Raw genomic sequence first — 19,768 nt, 5'->3', positions numbered from 1 at the left:
TGAAATATGTTTGCTGACAGGAAAGTTTAATGTTTAATTGGGTGTCTTTTGGGTAGGGGAAGGTTTGCAGTGGAGTTTCCCAGAAGTTAGTGTTGGACCATTACTTTTCCTGATATATATTAATGATCTAAACCTTGATACACGGGTTATTTTCAAAGTTTGCAGATGATAATATCGCATTGTGAACTTTCTGGAATTTCAGAAAGTTTGTGGAATGAGTGGATGAAGTTCAATGTGGAGAAATACAGGGGTGGCACGGTGGCACAGTGGTTAGCACTGCTGCCTCACAGCGCTAGAGACCCGTGTTCAATTCCCAGCTTGGGCAACTGTCTGTGTGGAGTTTGCACATTCTCCCCGTGTCTGCGTGGGTTACCTCTGGGTGCTCCGGTTTCCTCCCACAGTCACAAAGATTTACACGCTAGGTGAATTGGCCATGCTAAATTGCCCATAGTGTTTGGTGAAGGGGTAAATGTAGGGGAATGGGTCTGGGTGGGTTACTCTTCGGAGGGTCGGTGTGGACTTGTTGGGCCTGTTTCCACACTAAGTAAGTAATCTAATTCATTTGGATAGGAAGAACATAAATAGACAATATAAAATGAAGGAGAAAAGAGGACTGCAGATGCTGGAGAGTCAAAGTTGAAAAGTTTAGTCATTCAAGATGCAGGAGAGTCAACGTTTTGAGCATAAGCCCTGCATCAGGAATGTGTCACATTCCTGATGAAGGGCTTATGCCTGAAACGTCAACTCTCTTGCTCTTTGGATGCTGCCTGACCTGCTGTGCTTTTCTAGTGCCACACTTTTCGAACATAAAGTGAAGGAATTACATGAGCAGAGATGACTGTGTTAATACGTCATAAGTCACTAAAGGTGGCAGGATAGGTAAAAAGAGCTGTTAATATTTTTTAAAAGTCCTAGAAATTACTGATCACAGGAACAAGGAGATTCTGTTGAATTTTGTTTAAGACACTAGTTCGACTGAGTTGGAGAATTGTGTCCTGTTCTGGATGCTTTAGAACGGCATTGAATTCATTTGAGAGATGGCAGAAAAGATTCCAAATAATGATTTGGGGATGAGGCACTTCAGTTAAGATAGATTGGAGAAGTTAGACTGGTATCCGTGGTGAAGAGAAGGCTGAGAAAATTTGATTGAGGTGTTCAAAATCCTGAGGTGCTGGGTCAGAATGGGTGACAGTATTCACACTTGTGAAGGGATTGAAAAAGAGTGGGTGCAGGTATAAAGTAATTGATTTAAAAAAAGAAGCTAAAGTGATGAGAAAAAAAACTATTTCTTCCAGTGAGTCATTTAACAACTAGAATGCAATGTCTGAGAAATGTTTTCAAAAGGAAATTCGGCTAATAATTAGAAAAGGAAGTTTATTTTACTGGGAGAAGGCAGGGAAGTGATGCTAAATGAATTGCTCGATTGGAGAGCTGGTGTGGGCACGATAAGTTGAATAGTCTCCATCTGCACTTTAACAATTCTGAGACTCTGTGACAGTATGACTGGAGGCAGTCAGTGTCATATATCTGATAGTGAATTTAATAATTCCATAAGGGGTAGTTGAAATGAATAGCACTTATATATTTTTATATGCTGCTTATTTAAGAGGATGCAGGACAAACGTGAGTGCAAAGTGAAAAGAGTATTATGGCAAAGTTAGATGATAACGGGTGAGAGGAGGCTTTATTGGAACGTTAACACCAGCACAGTCAGGTTGTACCCTGTATCTGATGTAAAAGCTGAATAACGATGATTAAGCATGCTTGATTAGTGCTCCTGTTTTTTGAAATGCAATAGATACCCACTAACGTTATATGTACAATCACCCGGAAAGATGGCAGCAACACTTGTCAGCTCCATCGCCAAGTAGGATATGGAGGTTATAACATTTATGCTACAGAAAGCTGGGACTTTATTTGCTATTCTACTATAGCTGCTGGGGTCAATAATCAGGAGTATTTTACCTAACAGTATTGCCTCTCACCCAAATTCCTCTGACCCAAGCCCAGTGAACTCTCTGGAACTCCAGGCCTCAGTTACTGAGTCTAATGACAACCCCCCCCCTGCCCTCGTCCTGGAGCACCTTCACAACATGGATTGCTATGTTCCATGGTGGTGGCATATCAGCATTTAGAGTCATAGAGATGTACAGCATGGAAACAGACCCTTCGGTCCAACTCGTCTATGCCAACCAGATATCCCAACTCAATCTTGTCCTGCTTGCCAGCATCTGGCCCATATCCCTCCAAACCCTTCCTATTCATATACCCATCCAGATGCCTTTTAAATGTTGTGATTGTATTAGCATCCACTACTTCCTCTGGCAGCTCATTCCATATACGCACCACCCTTTGCATGAAAAAGCTGCCCCTTAGGTCTCTTTTTTTTATCTTTCCCCTCTCATCCTCAACCTCTGCCATCTAGTTCTGCACTCCCCCACCCCAGGGAAAATACTTTGTCTATTTATCCTATCCATGCCCCTCATGATTTTATAAACCTCTATAAGTCACCCCTCAGCCTCCGACGTTCCAGAGAAAACAGCTCTAGCCTATTCAACCTCTCCCTATAGCTCAAATCCTCCAACCCTGGCAACATCCTTGTAAATCTTTTCTGAACCCTTTCAAATTTCACAACATGCTTCTGATAGGAAGGAGACCAGAATTGCACGCAATATTCCAACAGTGGCCTAACCAATGTTCTGTACAGCAGCAATATGACATCCCAACTCCTGTACTCAATACTCTGACCAATAAAGGAAAGCATACCAAATGCCGCCTTCACTATCCTATCTACCTGCGACTCCACTTTCAAGGAGCTATGAACCTGCACTCCAAGATCTTTTTGTTCAGCAAATCTCCTGGAGACCTTACCATTAAGTGTATAAGTCCTGCTAAGATTTGCTTTCCCAAAGTGCAGCACCTCGCATTTATCTAAATTAAACTCCATCTGCCACTTCTCAGCCCATTGGCCCATCTGATCAAGATCCAGGTGTAATCTGAGGTAACCTCCTTTGCTGTCCACTATAGCTCCAATTTTGGTGTCATCTGCAAATTTACTAACTATACCTCTTGTGCTCACATCCAAATCATTTATATAAATGATGAAAAGTAGTGGACCCAGCACCAATCCCTGTGGCACTCCACTGGTCATGGGCCTCCAGTCTGAAAAACAACCCTCCACCACCCACCCTCTGTCTTTCTACCTTTGAGCGAGTACTGTATCCAAACAGCGAGTTCTCCCTGTATTCCATGCGATCTAACCTTGCTAACCAGTCTCCCATGGGAAGCCTTGTTGAACGCCTTACTGCAGTCCATATAGATCACATCTACTGCTCTGCCTTCATCAATCCTCTTTGTTACTTCTTCAAAAAACTCAAGCAAGTTTGTGAGACATGGTTTGCCACGCATAAAGCCATGTTGACTATCCCTAATCAGTCCTTTCCTTTCCAAACACATGTACATCCTGTCCCTCAGGATTCTTTCCAACAACTTGCCCACCAACGACATCAGGCTCACTGGTCTATAATTTCCTGGCTTACCACCTTTCTTAAACAGTGGCACCACGTTAGCCAACCTACAGTCTTCTGGCACCTCACCTGTGACTATCGATGATACAAATATCTCAGTAAGAGGTCCAGCAATCAGTTCCCTAGCTTCCCACAGAGTTCTAGGGTACGCCTGATCAGGTCCTGGGGATTTATCCACTTTGATGCGTTTCAAGACATCCAGCACTTCCTCCCCTGTATTATGGACGTTTTCCCAACATTCTATATCTTCCATGTCCTTTTCCACAGTAAACACTGATGTAAAATTTAGTATCTCCCCCATCTCCTGCACCTCCACACAAAGGCTGCCTTGCTTATCTTTGAGGGGCCCTATTCTCGTCCTCATTACCCTTTTGTCCTTGATGTATTTGTAAAAACCCTTTGGATTCTCAACTCTATTTGCCAAAGCTATCTCATGTCCCGTTTTTGCCCTCCTGATTTCTTTATCAAGTATAGTCCTTCTGAGGATTCACTTGATCTATCCTGCTTTCTTCTTTTTCTTAACCAAGCTCTCAATTTCTTTAGTCATCCAGCATTCTCTATGATGGAAATGTGTTGCTGGAAAAGCGCAGCAAGTCAGGCAGCATCTAGGGAACAGGAGAATCGACGTTTCGGGCATTAGCCCTTCTTCAGCATTCTCTATGCCTATCAGCCTTTCCCTTCACCCTGACAGGAATATACTTTCTCTGGACTCTCATTATCTCAGTTCTGAAGGCTTCCCATTTTCGAGTCATCCCTTTACCTGCAAACATCTGTCCCCAATCAGTTTTTAAAAGTTCTTGCCTGATACCGTCAAATTTGGCCTTCCTCCAATTTAGAACTTCAACTTTTAAATCTGGTCTATCCTTTTCCATCAGTATTTTATAACTAATAGAATTATTGGTCGCTGGTCCCAAAGTGCTTCCTCACTGATACCTCAGTCACCTGCCCTGCCTTATTTCCCAAGAGAAGGTGCAAAATTTGACCTACTCTAATAGGTACATCCACATAGTGAATCAGAAAATTTTCTTGTACTTACTTAACAAATTCCTCTCCATCTGAACCCTTAAAACTATGGTAGTCCCAGTCTATGTTTGGAAAGTTAAAATCCCCTACCAGAACCACCCTATTATTCTTAAAGATAACTGAGATCTCCTTACAAATTTGTTTCTCAATTTCCCTCTGACTATCAGGGGGTCTATAATACAATCCCAAGAAGGTGATCATCTCTTTGTTATTTCTCAGTTCCACCCAAATAACTTCCCTGGATGTATTTCCAGAAATATCCTCTCTCAGTACAGCTGTAATACTATCCCTTATCAAAAACATCACTTCCCCTCCTCTCTTGCCTCCCTTTCTGTCCTCCTTGTAGTATTTGTATCCTGGAATATTAAGCTGCCAGTCCTGTCCGTCCCTGAGCCATGTTCCTAACCATGCTCGGAGTTCATCTGCCTTCCCTGTTGGGCCTTTTGCATTGAAATAAATGCAGTTTAATTTATCAGTTCTACCTTGTTCTCTGCTTTGTCCCTGCCTGCCCTGACTGTTTGACTCGCTTTTGTTCTCAACTGTAGAAGTCTCAGATTGAAATCTTTCCTTACTATCTCTCTGGGTCCCATCCCGCCATCTTATTAGTTTAATTCCTCCCGAGCAGCTCCACCAAATCCCCCTGCCAGTATATTAGTCCCCTTCCAATTTAGGTGCAATCCGTCCTCCTTGTACAGGTCACTTCTACCCCAAAACAGCTTCCAAAAATGTGAATCCTTCTGCCGTACAACACCACCTCAGCTATGCATTCATCTGCTCTATCTTCCTATTCCTGCCCTCACTAACTCATAGCACTGGGACTAATCCAGATATTACTACTCTCGAGGATCTCCTTTTTAAATTCCTGCCTAACTCTCTGTAATCTCCCTTCAGAATCTCAATCTCTTTCCTTCCAATGTCATTGGCTCCAATGTGTACAATGATATCCTGCTGGACCCTCTTTCCCCCTTAAGAACATTCTGCATCCTCTGAGACATCCTTGATCCTGGCACCAGGGAAGCAACACACCATTCTGATTTTTCGCTGCTGGCCACGGAAACGGCTGACTGTACCTCTGACTATAGAGTCCCCTAACATAATTGATCGTTTGGAACCCGAAGTACCTCTCATTACATTAGAGCCAGTCTCAATACCAGTAACTGTTCGTGCTACGTTCCCCTGAGAATCTATCCTCCCTTAGATTTTCCAAAACAGCATACTTGTTTGAAATGGAGATAGCCACAGAAGACTCCTGCACTACCTGCATACCTCTTACCTTTCCTGGAGTTAACCCATCTATGTGACTGTATCTGATACTTTTTCCCCCTTCCTATAATCACCATCCATCACATCCCCTTGCTCTTGTAAATTCCTCATTGCTTCTAACTGCCTCTCCAACCGATCCATTTGATCTGATAGGATTCGCAACCAACAGCATTTATTGAAGGTATAATCCTCAGTAACCCATAAACTTTCCCTAAACTCCCACATCTGCAAGAAGAGCATATCACTCTCCTAAGGGCCATTTTTGCTGCTTTCAATCTACAGACCCAGAAAATAGCACTGTCTTATTCCTCTACAAAATATTGCTCTAAGTTAAATGAATACTTATGGCTTATATTTTAAGTTTAATCAAGAGACATAGCTCAATAAAACATATAATCAAGAAAGAACACACTCTACTCAACACTGCAGACTTATTTTAAGGCCATGCTTAAAATCCACTTATCTGCTTCTGTGCTGTGACCCCTCTCAGGTTCCTCCAAGATTAGTTGTGAATTTCACTTTTTTAATTTTCCCAGATGCACTCTGATGTCCAAGCAGTAACTGCTATCTCTGTCAGTTAGCAATGATTTTTTCACTCTCGCTCTCTCTCACACTGACCACCATGTGCTCCCTTTTACAAGTGCTGTTGTTTTGACCTTTTTTTCCCCTAAACGTCCAAAACAATGCAACAGCATATAAAACAGCAATTGCTGCTCCTGGAATTCGAGGAAATCATCTCCAATACCTCAGAAAAGGAGCAGCTATTACAGCCAGAAATTTTTCCCATCCTCCATCTTCGATTATCCAGAATCCACTCTCTAACTCTGTGCATGTGTTGGCCTTGCACCACCTCCACTTCCCCAGGTCATGACAAAGGCAATCAGTAGTTGGCATTTCACAAACAAATTAAGTACGAGGATAAAACTATACTTAAGATTCAGCCACAAGTATAGAATCATAGGGCATGAAGTCAGGCCCTTTGGCCCAAACTGATCCATGTCAACCAAAATGTCATGTTCTGTAAGCAATTTTAACAGCTAAAGATAGAATGGACAATTTAACGCCTTGGAGGACTAGGATGATAGCATTAGGCCACTACAGTTACATGGAGGAGATTTGAAATACTGGAACTATTTCCACTGAACCGATTAAGGCCAATAGGGGATTGAGGTTTTTAAAATTGAGCATAACTGTGATATTGAGCATAACTGGCTGTCTAGGGGGGAGAAAAAAGGACATGGTCAATATAAGTAGGAAGAGGGGTTGTGGTCCAGGCTGATGGGAAGAGGAGAGAAGGCAAAGTATCCTGGTAGCAAATCACTCCATACACTGCATGACCATCTCAAATACAGAATGGACCTATAAAGTCCAGGATGGTTGGGTCATCCTGAATGAATAGGGATAGATTTTCTTTGAGTACCTGAAGTGAAGTTTCAAAATGTTTCCTCACATGGTTTCAGTGTAGTATGGCCTTTGTCAAAGTGGTTGAGGTACAGCCATTGCAGGAATGCTGTGCTAAGAGAAAAGTAACAAATAATTGAAACTACGAACATGTCATGTTATTGGATTTTTAACCATTCTTCCACTGGATCTAGATGGTTGAATCTAAAGAGTGTGTTTGTTAAGTACTAGCTTCACATCTTTTAAACAAGAGACTGAAGACATTAGTGCTACGTAAGCCTGACGTGATCATCAATAAACATAGCCATTAAATTGAGGGATTGCTGGTCCAAAGTGGGGTTATTTGATGGAGATTTTGCCTTTATCATCACCTGTGATGATAATAGAACAGGAAAACCTGCGAATAAATTAGTACTTTTAAACTGCTCTAAGCACAAATGATCATGAGCATCAGAATTTTTGAATGTAGGTTTTGGGCGAACTGTTCATATATGGACTTCAAATAAAACAATGCCTTGGTCTTAAAATTCTAATGTTGTGTTTAAATCCATCCTTGGCCTCAACATTCCCCATCTCTGTAATATCCTCCATCCGTACAATACTCCCTAAGAGTGTAACCTCCTCCAGCCCTGGCAACCTTCTCTATCACTCATACTGCAACCCTCCCACGATATTTGTGCACAGCTTATTTCTGGCCTCGTCTTTCTGATTTAAGTTGCTAAGCCATTGCTGAGGCAAAAGCTCCAAAGGTTACTCCTTCACTTTTATCCTTTGCTCCCCACCTCAGTGACCAAATAGTTTATTTTATTGTACTTTTATGAAGTGTGATTTCTAAAATAAATTTATTCTTTCTACAGGATTTGGCCTCTGCTGGCTAACCAGCAGTTACTGTTCAACTCTAATTGATCTGTAGGAGATGTTGCTTAGTTGCCTTCTTGAGCTGATCCAGTCTGTGTAGTGTAGGAACATCCACAATGCTGGTTGGGTGGGAGGGAGATCCAGAATTTTGACCAATGGCAAAATGCTTTGCCCTGTACAGTGTTAACCACCTTGAGTGTTGTTGGAACTGCAGTCATCCAGCCAAGTGGAGAGTACTCCACACTACTGGACTAAATGGCCAACTGTCCAAATCTCAACCTTTGGTGCAATGTTGTGTTTTATTGAATTCACCTTCTTGAGCAGTCCCTTGGGACCAAGGATGACTTTCTTTCACGTCAGAGTTGTGGATCCTGGGATGACAAAACAGTCCACTCTGCCACGGGTTGGGCAGGTGGTATTTAAAGATGCTGTTCTCCTACTTTCTACTGTTTGAACCTAGCTCATCCCGATGTCCGAGATACTCAAGATGGTTCGTACCTTGATTGCTGCTATTCCAGTTTTGGTGATCTTGGGCAAGAAATTTCCATGGTGGAGATATTACATATTTCAGGGAGGCTTTGAATTTAAAGCTTTTCTCTGCCATCCTTCAAGCTTTTCTTTGACCACTGGTAACCATATTTCCTGATAAAGATTAGACAAGTGAGGTTGTTTTTGAAATACTGTGTCAGAAATTGATGACCTGTCCAGTGTAGGCCTGGAAGAGGATATTGCAGTGCCTAAACTGCCAGTAGATTTATGGGGTTTTGCAGAGGCACCACTAGTGTTTTTTTTTGTAGAGATTTGAGGTGTCTACTGTATATTATCCATAAGTTCAATGTGTACAGAAGGGCAGATCATATTGCCCTGCAAACCATCAGTTTGAGATTCACATAGCATATGAGAGAAAGGTCCTTAAGCTGTACATCCAGAAGATGAAGGTTCTGTACCAATCTACTCCTGACATGCACTGCTGTTGCCATGAGCCCCAGGACAATGTGGAACTTAACTTGGGTGCCTCCTTCCAGTGAGGGCAACAGTGAAATTCAACATTACCTCCAATGTGCCAATGCAGCCTTCAGCCATCCAAGGAGCAGAGTGCTTGACAGCTGAATACCAAGCTTGTGGTATTGTTAGATTTGGCTCCTATGAAATGCCTTGGAATGTTTATCCGTTAAGTGCTTTATATTGTTGATCGCTAGTTTGTGCGTTATGTTCAACAAGAAACCTGATTTGAACTTTTGCTCCATTTAATTCACAGAAGATGCCAGGTTTCTTAGACTAACAATTACTTAGGTGTTTACAGCTAACTAAGATGCAAGATTTTAAGACAAACACTTGATTGCTGACAGGAACCAAACTGAATCAGTTGGTTTCAAGATCACTTCTCATTGCTGTACCTGAGTGCATGAATTAAAATTCTAGACTGATCTGTTAATATAGAACTGATGGAATGCTGCATTGTTGGTTACTATCTAATGGGTGAATTATTAACCAACTTTCTGAATATGAAAGATTGCAAAATGGTATTTGAAAAGTAGGCAGTTCTAATTTCCTAGACAATGTTCATCCCATTCTAGTGGAATACTTACTGTGATAATTAAAAAACTTACTTTGATGTCCATCTAGTTTACAATTCTTTGTATTTTGGTTAAATATGAGAATGTCTGTCCTTCAAAAAAAAAACCCACCATTTCGACTGGGACAACACATCTATCCTGGGACATGCCAGAGAATTCCTAGAGGCCTGGCACTCCAACCACAACGCCATAAACAAACACATAGATCTAGATACCATCTATCAACCTCTCAGAAAATGAACAGGAAATGACATCACCACAAACCCCAGGAACCCCATCCAGGACAAACATAAATAGAAAGCAGGAGACAACAGCTTCGCTTCACTTGGAGGTCGCCACTGATGATGTTACCTAGCCAGGTAATGAAACGTCTGGATATCAAACCTACACCCTAAATCCCTGTCCTCCAAGTAATTTAGCTATTGGAGGATCATGTCTAAGGATATGGGAGAGAAATGAATAGCTCGTTAAAGTTGCAGATTCAAATGCATAAAAATAGGAGGAAGCATGAGTGTGGATTAATTAGGCCGAATGGCCAGTTTGCTTGCTATATATCTGATTATAATTCCTCTTGGTAAGTGTCTCGGTAAAATCTGAACTTGGTGTTTGAAGTGCTAACAAGTTAGTCTTTGAAGTTGTTCACACAAGGATTGTGAATCCATTTGTTAAACTGCCAGCAGTGAACCTGTTGCACTGATTAATCAAAATATCACAAGGGTTTAGTGACAAAGACCCATTTTCTTGAAATACGAATGCACTATCACTCCTTTAAAAAGAGATGAGCAATCTGGAACCCAGCTAGGGTGGCAAGTTCAATCAAGTTCAGCCAGCCTTGAGACCAATCCAGCAGAGTTGAGAGATGGTTTGTATAAGACTGGAGCAGGGAGATGTGTGTTCATTAATTTTGTTGTACTATAAAACTTGGTTATACTGATTGATTAGATTTGATTCAGTCAAAACTATTGCTGTGTGTGTTTCTTGCAATAGATCATGCAGCTCCATAATCGGTAAATCTTGAAAAAAATATCGAAGAGCTGAATGGAGTCATGTAAATGTTTCGATCAGAATGCAAGATGAGCAGATTCCACGCCTGGGTTCTGTCAAATAGATGCTCTCGATTGCAGAAAAAGAGTGATTTTGGAGTAACAGTTGCCTAATTTGAGATTTGCCATGGCCTTTCAACACCCGAGCTCATTATATATAGGCTTTGTTCAAACATGAACAAAAGAGCTGAATTCCAGATGTGAAATGAGTGTGACAGCCCCTGGCATCCATGCTGCATTGGAAAGTGTGTGGCATCAAGGAGCCCAGCAAAACTGCAATCCGTGGGAATCGGGGACAAACTCTCTGCTGCTTTTGGGGTCATACCTGGCACATGGGAAAATGGTAATGGTTCTTGGAAGTCATTGTATGCAGCATGGAAACCGACCATTTGGTCCAGCCAGTCTATGCTGAACATAATCCCAAACTAAACTAGTCCCACCTGCCTGCTGTTGGCCCTTATCCCTCCAAACCTTTCCTATTCATGTACTTAGCCAAATGTCTTTTAAACATTGTAATTATATTCACGTCCATCACTTCCTCAGGAAGTTAATTCCACAAATCTGCGTAAAAGAAATTGCCCCTTATGTCTTTATTAAATCTTTCACCTCTCGCCTTAAAAATCTGCTCCCTAGCCTTGAAATCCCACATCCTATAGAAAAGACAAGCACTATTAACTTTATTTATACCCTGATTATTTTATAAACCTTTCTAAGATTGTCTTTCAACCTCCTACACCCTAGTGAAAAAAATCCCAGCCTTTCTTTGTAACTTAAGCCTTCTATACCTAGCAGCATTCTGGTAAATCTCTTCTGAACCTTCTCCAGCTTGTTAATATCCTTCCTAAAACTGGACACAGTATTCCAGAAGAGGCTTCACCAATGACGTGAACAATCTCAACATGACTTCCCAACTCCTATACTCAAAGGATTGAGCAATGAAGGCAAGCACGTCAAATGCCTTTTTAGCCACCCTACAAATATGTGGTGCAAACTTCACAGAATTATATATCTGTACCTCAGGTTCCTCTATTCTACAACACCACCCATGGCCCTACCATCAATTGTATAGGCCCTATCCTTGTTTGTTGTACTAAAATTCAATACCTTGCATTTATCCAGATTGAACTCCATCTGCCATTTTTCAGCCCAATGACCCATTTGATCAAGATTCCTTTGTAATCTTAGAAAACCACCTTCACTGTCTAGGAGAAAGTGAGGACTGCAGATGCTGGAGATCAGAGCTGAAAATGTATTGCTGGAAAAGCACAGCAGGTCAGGCAGCATCCAAGGAGCAGGAGAATCGACATTTCAGGAAGAAGGGCTCATGCCCGAAATGTTGATTCTCCTCCTTGGATGCTGCCTGACCTGTGCTTTTCCAGCAATACGTTTTCAGCTTCTTCACTGTCTACTATGCCACCAATATTAGTGTCACCTGCAAACCTACTAACCATGCTTTCGCATTTTCTCATCCAAATCATTTATATAAATGATAATCAAAAGAGGACTTCAAACTGACCCATGTGGCACACCATTGGTGATAGGTCTCCAGTCCGAAAAGCAATCCTCCATCACCATGCTATCTCCTACCATTAAGCCAATTCTGTATCCAATTGACAAGCTCCCCTGAATCCCATGTAATCTAACTTTACTAGTCTACCATATGGAACCTTGTCAAAGGCTTTATTAAAGTCCAAGTAAACATCTCCGCTGCTGGATATCTCGCAGGAGTTCGTCAGGGTAGAGTCCTGAGCCCAACCATCTTCAGCTGCTTCATCAAGACTTTTTCTTTATCATAAGGTCAGGAGTGGGGATGTTCACCAATGATTGCCCAGTATTCAGCACATTTGCAACTCCTCAAATACTTGACGCAGTCTGTGTTCAACGTCTGGCCAGTATCCAAGCTTGGGCTGACAAGTCACAATTAAGATTTCAAATCACACAACTGCCAGACAATTGCCCACTATCAACATCCTTGGGGTTGCCATTGACTAGAAACTCAACTGGACTTGGCACATAAACAACGTGGCTACAAGAGCAGGTCAGAAGCTGGGAATAGTGCAATGAGTAACTCGCTGCTGACCAGAAGCCTGACAATCTACAAGGCATAAGTCAGGCATGTGTTGGAATACTCCTCACTTGCCTGGATAGGTACAGCTCAAATAACACTCAAAAAGCTTGACACCATCCACGACAAAGCAGCCTGCTTAATTGACACCATATCAACAGGTATCATTCCCTTCATCACTGATAGCAGCAATCTGTACTATCTACAAGATACATTGCAGAAATTCACTAAAGATCCTTGGACAGCACTTTCCAAAACCACAAACACTTTCATCTCGAAGGCCAAGGACAGCAGATACATGGGAACACCACCACCTGTGAGTTGCCCTCCAAACAACTCTCATTCTGACTTGGAAATATGTCACTGTTCCTTTATTGTTAGAGTCAAAATCCTGGAATTCCCTCCCTTGTTGGTATACCTACAGCACATGGATTGCAGTAGTTCAAGGAAGTAGCTCACCATCACCTTTCGAAGGGAAATCAGTGAACTCTGTAATAAATTGTGGCCGGGCAGTGATTCCCTTGTCCTACAATTGACCTAAACTGAAGAATATTCTCTAGCTGACCTGAATTGCCATATAAACAAGTTCATTCTTTTAATTTTAGGTGGAGTTTGTTGTCAATTGTCATCGACATTTGAGAAACCGAACATGTTCATTGTCAACACAATTACATTGAACATAATGAAAGGAACACAAGTTAGAAATTAGGTCTTGGAGAGTGAACTCTGAGGGAAATTTCTTTCTTCAGGGATAACGTTTGTGAGATATTGCTAGATTAGAGCACTATCAAAATTAACTTGAAAGATGACCACCTTGGACTTTAGTATTGGATTGACTTGCAAAAGAGATGGCTGCAATTTCTTGTATAGTGATACACTGTGAATCCTGAGTTAAATCCTGGTGTTTCATACTGTCAAACTTCTGTTTGCATTGCACCTTCTATCCTACAGCATCACTGGACAAATGGAACAGGTTCACATTCTGAGTGATGAGGTGCACCAAAGTATTCCTGAGTTTGTTAGATAAGACTGTAAAACGCAGGAGCAGCCAATCAAATTTGCTCCATCATTCAATGAGACTCTGGCTGATCTGATCATACTCAATTCCACTTTCCTGCCCTTTCTCATAAACCCAAGATTCCCCTACTGATTAAAAATATGTCTATCTCAACCCTGAATATGCCGAAAAACCAGACTCAACAGTCCTCTGGTTTAAAAAAAAATTCACACATTCACTACCCTCAAGAAATTCCTCTTCATTCATTTTAAACGAGCAAACCTCTTGTTCTGAAATTATATCCTCTGGTCGTGGACTCTACCACAAGAAGCAACTCCTTCTCCACATCAGCTTTGCCAAATCCCCTAAGAATTTTGCACATTTCAGTAAGATCATCTCTTGTTTTTAACTCCAATGTGTACAGGTCCTGGGAAATGTTGCCAAACAAAGAGACCTAGAGGTGCAAGTAGTCTTGAAAGTGGCGTCACAGGTAGACAGGATAGTGATGATGTTTGGCATGTTTGCCCTTATTGGTCAGAGCATTGAGTACAGGAGTTGACGCATCATATTACAGTTGTATAAGCCACTGGTAAGGCCGCATTTGGAGTACCGCATACAACTCTGGTTGCTCTGCTATAGTAATGATGTTATTAAACTGGAAAGGGTTCAGAAAAAATTTAGAAGGATGTTGCCAAGACTGGAGGGTATGAGTTATAAGGCAAGTTTGGATAGGTTGGGACTTTTTCCCTTTTCCCTGGAGTATAGGAGGCTGAGGATGACTTTTTATAGAGGCTTAAAATCATGAGGGGATTAGATAAAGTGAATAGCTGTGGGTAGGGGAGTCCAAAATTCAGCACCTTCAGTTTGTGAGAGGGGAAAAATTTAAGTGGTCCTGAGAGGCAACGTATTTGCACTTTGTGTATATGGAACAAGCTGCCAGAGGAAGTGGGAGAAGGTGGGAGGGATATGTGCTAAACACAGGCAAATGGGATAGTTTTAGGAAACCTGGTCAGCAAGGATGAGTTGAGCCAAAGGCCTGTTTCCATGCTGTATGCCTGTATGACTCGATAACTCTCCTCATAAAGCAGTCCCTTCATACTCTGGATCAATCAAGTGAACCTTTTCTGGACTGCCTCAATGCCAATATATCTTTCCTTGGGTAAAAGGCCAGAACTTCACAGAATTCCAGCTGTGATTTAACTTTGGTTATCGTTTAAAACCTCTTGCTTTGTATACTCCATTCACTAAGACAAATAAAGGTCAATGTCCCATTTATTTTCTCTATTACCCACTTCAATGTTGCTTTTCGTGACTTATGCATGAGGACTCCCAAATTCTTTTGTGCTGTAGCTTTTTGCAGTCTTTCTCTGTTCGAATAATAATTAGTTCCTCCATTCTTCCTGCCAAGGTGTGTAACCTCATTTCCCACATTAGTTCTTGGCAGGTGGAACATAATGTAGTGGGACAAGAAGTTCGTTATCTTTTATCCACACTCATCAGTTCCTCAGCCTGAGGTTATTAATCAACTGGTAGATCACAAACTAATAGGGAAACTTTAGTTCAAATCACAGTTTGGTGCTTATGGTATTCAGTTCAGTTCAATACATGTCTAGTTTCAGTATTGAGTCAATTTTTGAAATAGTTTTCCACAGTCCCTTTTGATGTTTTTGAGGCCAGAGACATTTCTGATTTTCTAAATAGCCATGCAGCTTAGCAGGAGAATTCGTGACCTTGTCTGAAAAATGTAGTTTGTTCACTGGTGTTCTTCATGAGAGGAAATGTTCAGTCCTTCCCCCCCCCCCTGGTTTACATGTCACTCCAGATCCAGAGTCGTTGACTTGTAACTGCCTTCTAAAATGGTCTAAAGTGTGGGCGTATCAAATCACTGCAAAAACCTAACTCACGTGGATTGTAGTGGTTCAGGAAGACAGCTCACTATTACCTTTTTTGGGTGCGCACTAAACACTGGAATTGCCAGTGAGAGACATCCTGAAAATAGAAACAAAAGTCTGTGTATGCTATGGTGTGAAATGTAGCAGGATTCTTTGTGCAACAATTTACTATTGATTTGCAAGTGTGGTTACAGTTTCTCATTTTCTCTAGAGTTTCCTAGGTGGTTTGTTTACTCCGGTATGCGACATCAATATTGTTCTCAATGATGCTGACACAAGGAAGACTGCAGAAATTAAAAGTGAAGATGGTAAAATAGAGAAACATTATCTGTTTTATGATGGTGAATCAGTAACTGGAAAGGTAAGGATTTGCTAATTAATGCATATATTCTGGTAATTTCTCCACTAAAACTGTTTTCAAGTTACAAGATTCATGTGACTCCAACACTAAGACCAAAATCACAGAATTGTCAGAAAGAAGCCATTTACCCCACCATGTTGACATATTCTAAGCTGAGCATTCTAACCTGGTGTCAATTTCCTGCCTTTTTGTAATCTTGCAAATTGTTTCTGTTTAAATAACTATCTAATGCCCTTTTGAACATCTTAAATGAACCGTCCTCCTCCATACTTCGAGGCAGTGCCTTCCAGACCCACAGTATTTGATGTGTGAATTTTTCTTTTAACTTGGTGATTAGCTGGTGAGAAGTAACTGAAAGCACAATCTTGTCTTTGGAATACAGTAACTATGTTTTGCTCATTGTTGAAGTTTGTTCCTGGATATGTGTGATGCTGTAATCTGTACCCATCCCTAGGTAAACTGAGTTGCTGTAGGTGGGTCTTTTCCCAAACTTAGTCTGAAGAACAATGATGTCCACTCACTCACTCTAAGGGAGCAGTTTAGGAGCAGTATAAAAAAGGTTACTAGGATGTTGTTATGGGGTTTTTTAAACTGTAGAGAAAGGTTGGATAGATTGGGTTTGTTTTCACTGGAAAGCAGGAGATTGAGGGGTGACCTATTAGAAGTGTATAGAGTGGAAAGTATGAGACTTTTTTTTTCCCAGGGTTGAGGGGTGAATTACTAGGGAACACAGGTTCAAGGTAAGAGGAGGAAATTTGCGAGGTACAAGGCATATTTTTCACACAAGGGATGGTGAGTGCCTGGGAGCTGGTGAAAGCAGACACAATAGCAGCATTCAAGAAGCAACTGGGTGAAAACATGAATAGGGAATGAATAGAGGGATACAGATCCTTTAAGTGAAGACAGTTTTTATATGGAAGGGCACCCTGTCGGCACAGACCTTGGAGGGCTGATGGGCTATATTGTTTTTTGTCCTTTTATAGATGTTGGCAGTACCTTGAAAGCCAGAAAGTATTTACGATTGTTTATGGAAGTAGACAGGTAAACTTGTCCATTCTCATGCAGTAACCAGTGGGATTCCATAAGGATCAATGCTGGGACAGCAACTGTTAACAATATATGTTAATGACTTGGGGGCAGGAGCGAATGTACTTTTGCCAAAATTGCATATGGCACATTAGATGGAAGGGCAAGTTGCAAGAGGAATGAAAAATCCTTGCCAGAGAAAGCTGTGGAGGTAGAGACCTTGTCGAGTGAAATGGATTCTTGGTCAAAAGGGTTGTGGGAAAATGGCAGGAAAGTGGACGAGAGGAATGTTGGATCAGCCATGCTCCTATTGAATGGTGCAGAAGATTGAGGGGCCAAATGGCCTACTCCTGTTCCTGTTTCGTATGGTCTCACTGCTATTATACTGGCCAGTACTCTGATCCAGACAGTAAATCAGCCTAGCCATTGTTTCCCTTCAAGAAATTGAAGTCGATTTTAACTTTTAGAAAGAAGGGTCACTTTCCAGGTGACACAATAGATATGTCTTAAAGTGGTTTCTATCTAAAAGAAAGAGGTGAGGAAATGGAGATACATTTGTTATTTCTGAGCTTGTTGATGTTAAATTCTATCAGTTGATTGAATTGTACTACATGGGAGAAATAAAGTAACTGGTGAGGCGTTAGATATGCAGTTGCATGGCAACATTAGAGTTCATGGAATTAAAGAGTAAGAAAGCAACATAATAAGATGATTCTTCACGCTGGAGTTATGAAGATAGGTTGAAGGTGTTGATACTGTTTTCCTTTGGGAAGGAAAGGGTGATGGATAGCTGATGGAAGTATTCAAAATCATGTGAGGTTTAGATAGAGTAAATATGGAGAATTTGTTCCCACTTGGAGGACATGTATTTAAATACTAGTTAAGGGAATCAAAAGCAACATGAAAAAAAACTTTTTCACTGAGTGGATCGGACGTGGAAAGCACTATTTGCGAATGAGATGGAGACATGTTTATTCAAGGCTTTCTAATAAGAATTAGACTGTTGTCTGAAGAATCAAGAATGTACAGGCTTATGTGAAGAAGGCAGGAGAACAGCACCGAGGGAGTTAGTCATTTGAAGAGCTGGCATAGACAATGTGGGCTAAATGGCCTCCTGCATTGCAAAATGTCTGAGATTGTTAGCCTGAACCTACTATACTGCCAGATACCTTAACCACTGCTGTTTGCTGCTTTGCATCCAGGTCTCCATAAATGGCTGTGGTGTCTTAAACTGTGAGTTTCATATATTTTCCAGTTAAATTCTTCGGCAATGGTGTTCTAGCTCCAAATTTTCACTGCATATGTAGGGTACTGCTAGAGGGAAACCACAGTGGAGTCACCTGAATTTATTTACTTGCACCCAGGAACCAGACCAGCAATTTATCATTTCCTCAGTACCAGGTGAGAATGCTGGGGATCCCTGTTTAACAGCAATGGAAGTGTCTTCACTGCAAGCGCTACCATGTGGTTTAAGCAGGCACCGCTTGGGTGTGCCTTCTAGGATTTATAAAGTAAACCATGTATATGGTCATCTTAGTGTTGCCCTGATTCAGGGAACCAATCAAAACTGTCTTGTTTTTCATTTGTTACTTTGTGAATTAGATTTGGTTATAATGCCAACATAATGCTATAAAATACAATGATTTGAACCTTTACCTTAATAAAATAACCAATGCGGTGTAAAATATAATGCATTATCAGAGCTTTTGGTTTTCATCTGTAACCACCTCTCGTGGAGTTGTTTCTCTAATTCTAAAAGGAAGAGCTTGTATTCCTATCATACCTACAACCTCAGCACACCCCAAACATTTTATAGTCAGTGAAGTTGTTGTCACAATGGTCATCAGATTTGGTGTTCAGTCAATGGGCCAATTGGTCTACGCCTCCTGTATTACTATATACATACTATATTATAAGATAGGAGTCCGCAATATGATCTTTTTTGAGGGATAAATTTTATTAAAAAAGCTAAGATGTAAGGGTTTGCTCACCATTCTTCCTCAAAATATCACTGTAGCCTTTCAACAACCACCCGAATAGATAGACTGCTTCATCTTAATAACTCATTAGAAAGGCAGCATTTTCCAAGGCTGTCCAAACCACCTCTTCAACCTGCAATGACTGACCTTTTTCCCTCCCTCATTCCCGGCCACACTCGTGCTCCTCCCTCCATCTCTCCCTTCTCTCTGCTCCAGTGGTTGCGCGATAGCTTGGTATTTAACACTGCTGCCTCACAGCGTCAGGGAACCGGATACGATTCCAGCCTTTGGTGACTATCTATGTGGAGTTTGCACGTTCTGCCCGTGTCAATGTGGATTTCCACTGAGTGCTCTGGTTTCCTCCCACAGTCCAAAGATGTGCAAGTTAGGTGAATTGGCCATGATAAATTGCCCATAGTGTTTCGAGATATGTAGGCTAGGTGGGTTATCCATGGGAAATGCAAGGTTATAGGGATAGGGTAGGGCAGTGGATCTGGATGGGAAACCCTTCGGAGGGACATTGCAAACTTGATGGGCCAAATGGCCTGCTTCTACTCTGCTTCTATGATTCCATCCCACTGCAGTCCAATCCCTCCCTCCTTTAACCTTGGGATTGTCTTGTGTGGTTGTTTGTCCTGTTTATATTTAACATGTATCTGACTTACACTCGGAAATGGAAGTAGTCAAGCAACTCATCACCTGATTACATCTTATAGGAGCCTTGGATTGGTTCCAACCCAGTCTCCCCCTCCCCCT

At 41.4% G+C, this 19,768-nt stretch overlaps 1 protein-coding gene across 2 annotated transcripts in view; it reads left to right on the top strand.

Annotated features, from left to right (window-relative positions):
- Positions 1-19,768, top strand: part of vps26a (VPS26, retromer complex component A) — a 74,687-nt gene that overhangs the window by 6,505 nt on the left and 48,414 nt on the right. The window contains exons 1-2 of one of the 2 annotated variants that reach the window (XM_087999155.1): positions 9,976-10,008; positions 15,858-16,007. In XM_087999155.1, coding sequence (XP_087855281.1) covers positions 9,991-10,008; positions 15,858-16,007 — 168 coding nt within the window. In that variant the 5' untranslated portion in view covers positions 9,976-9,990. Of the gene's footprint in view, positions 1-9,975; positions 10,009-15,857; positions 16,008-19,768 lie in introns of those variants that run through there. The other variant, XM_043683142.2, reaches the window with a different exon arrangement.

This window comes from Chiloscyllium plagiosum, unplaced genomic scaffold (genome assembly GCF_037043375.1).
Source record: "Chiloscyllium plagiosum isolate Xiang-an unplaced genomic scaffold, Cpla_swu_hap1 HiC_scaffold_22, whole genome shotgun sequence".
Classification (NCBI taxonomy): Eukaryota; Metazoa; Chordata; class Chondrichthyes; order Orectolobiformes; family Hemiscylliidae; genus Chiloscyllium; species Chiloscyllium plagiosum.
The sequence above is the reverse complement of the archived record's forward strand: the minus strand, read 5'-3'. Positions and strand labels throughout refer to the sequence as shown.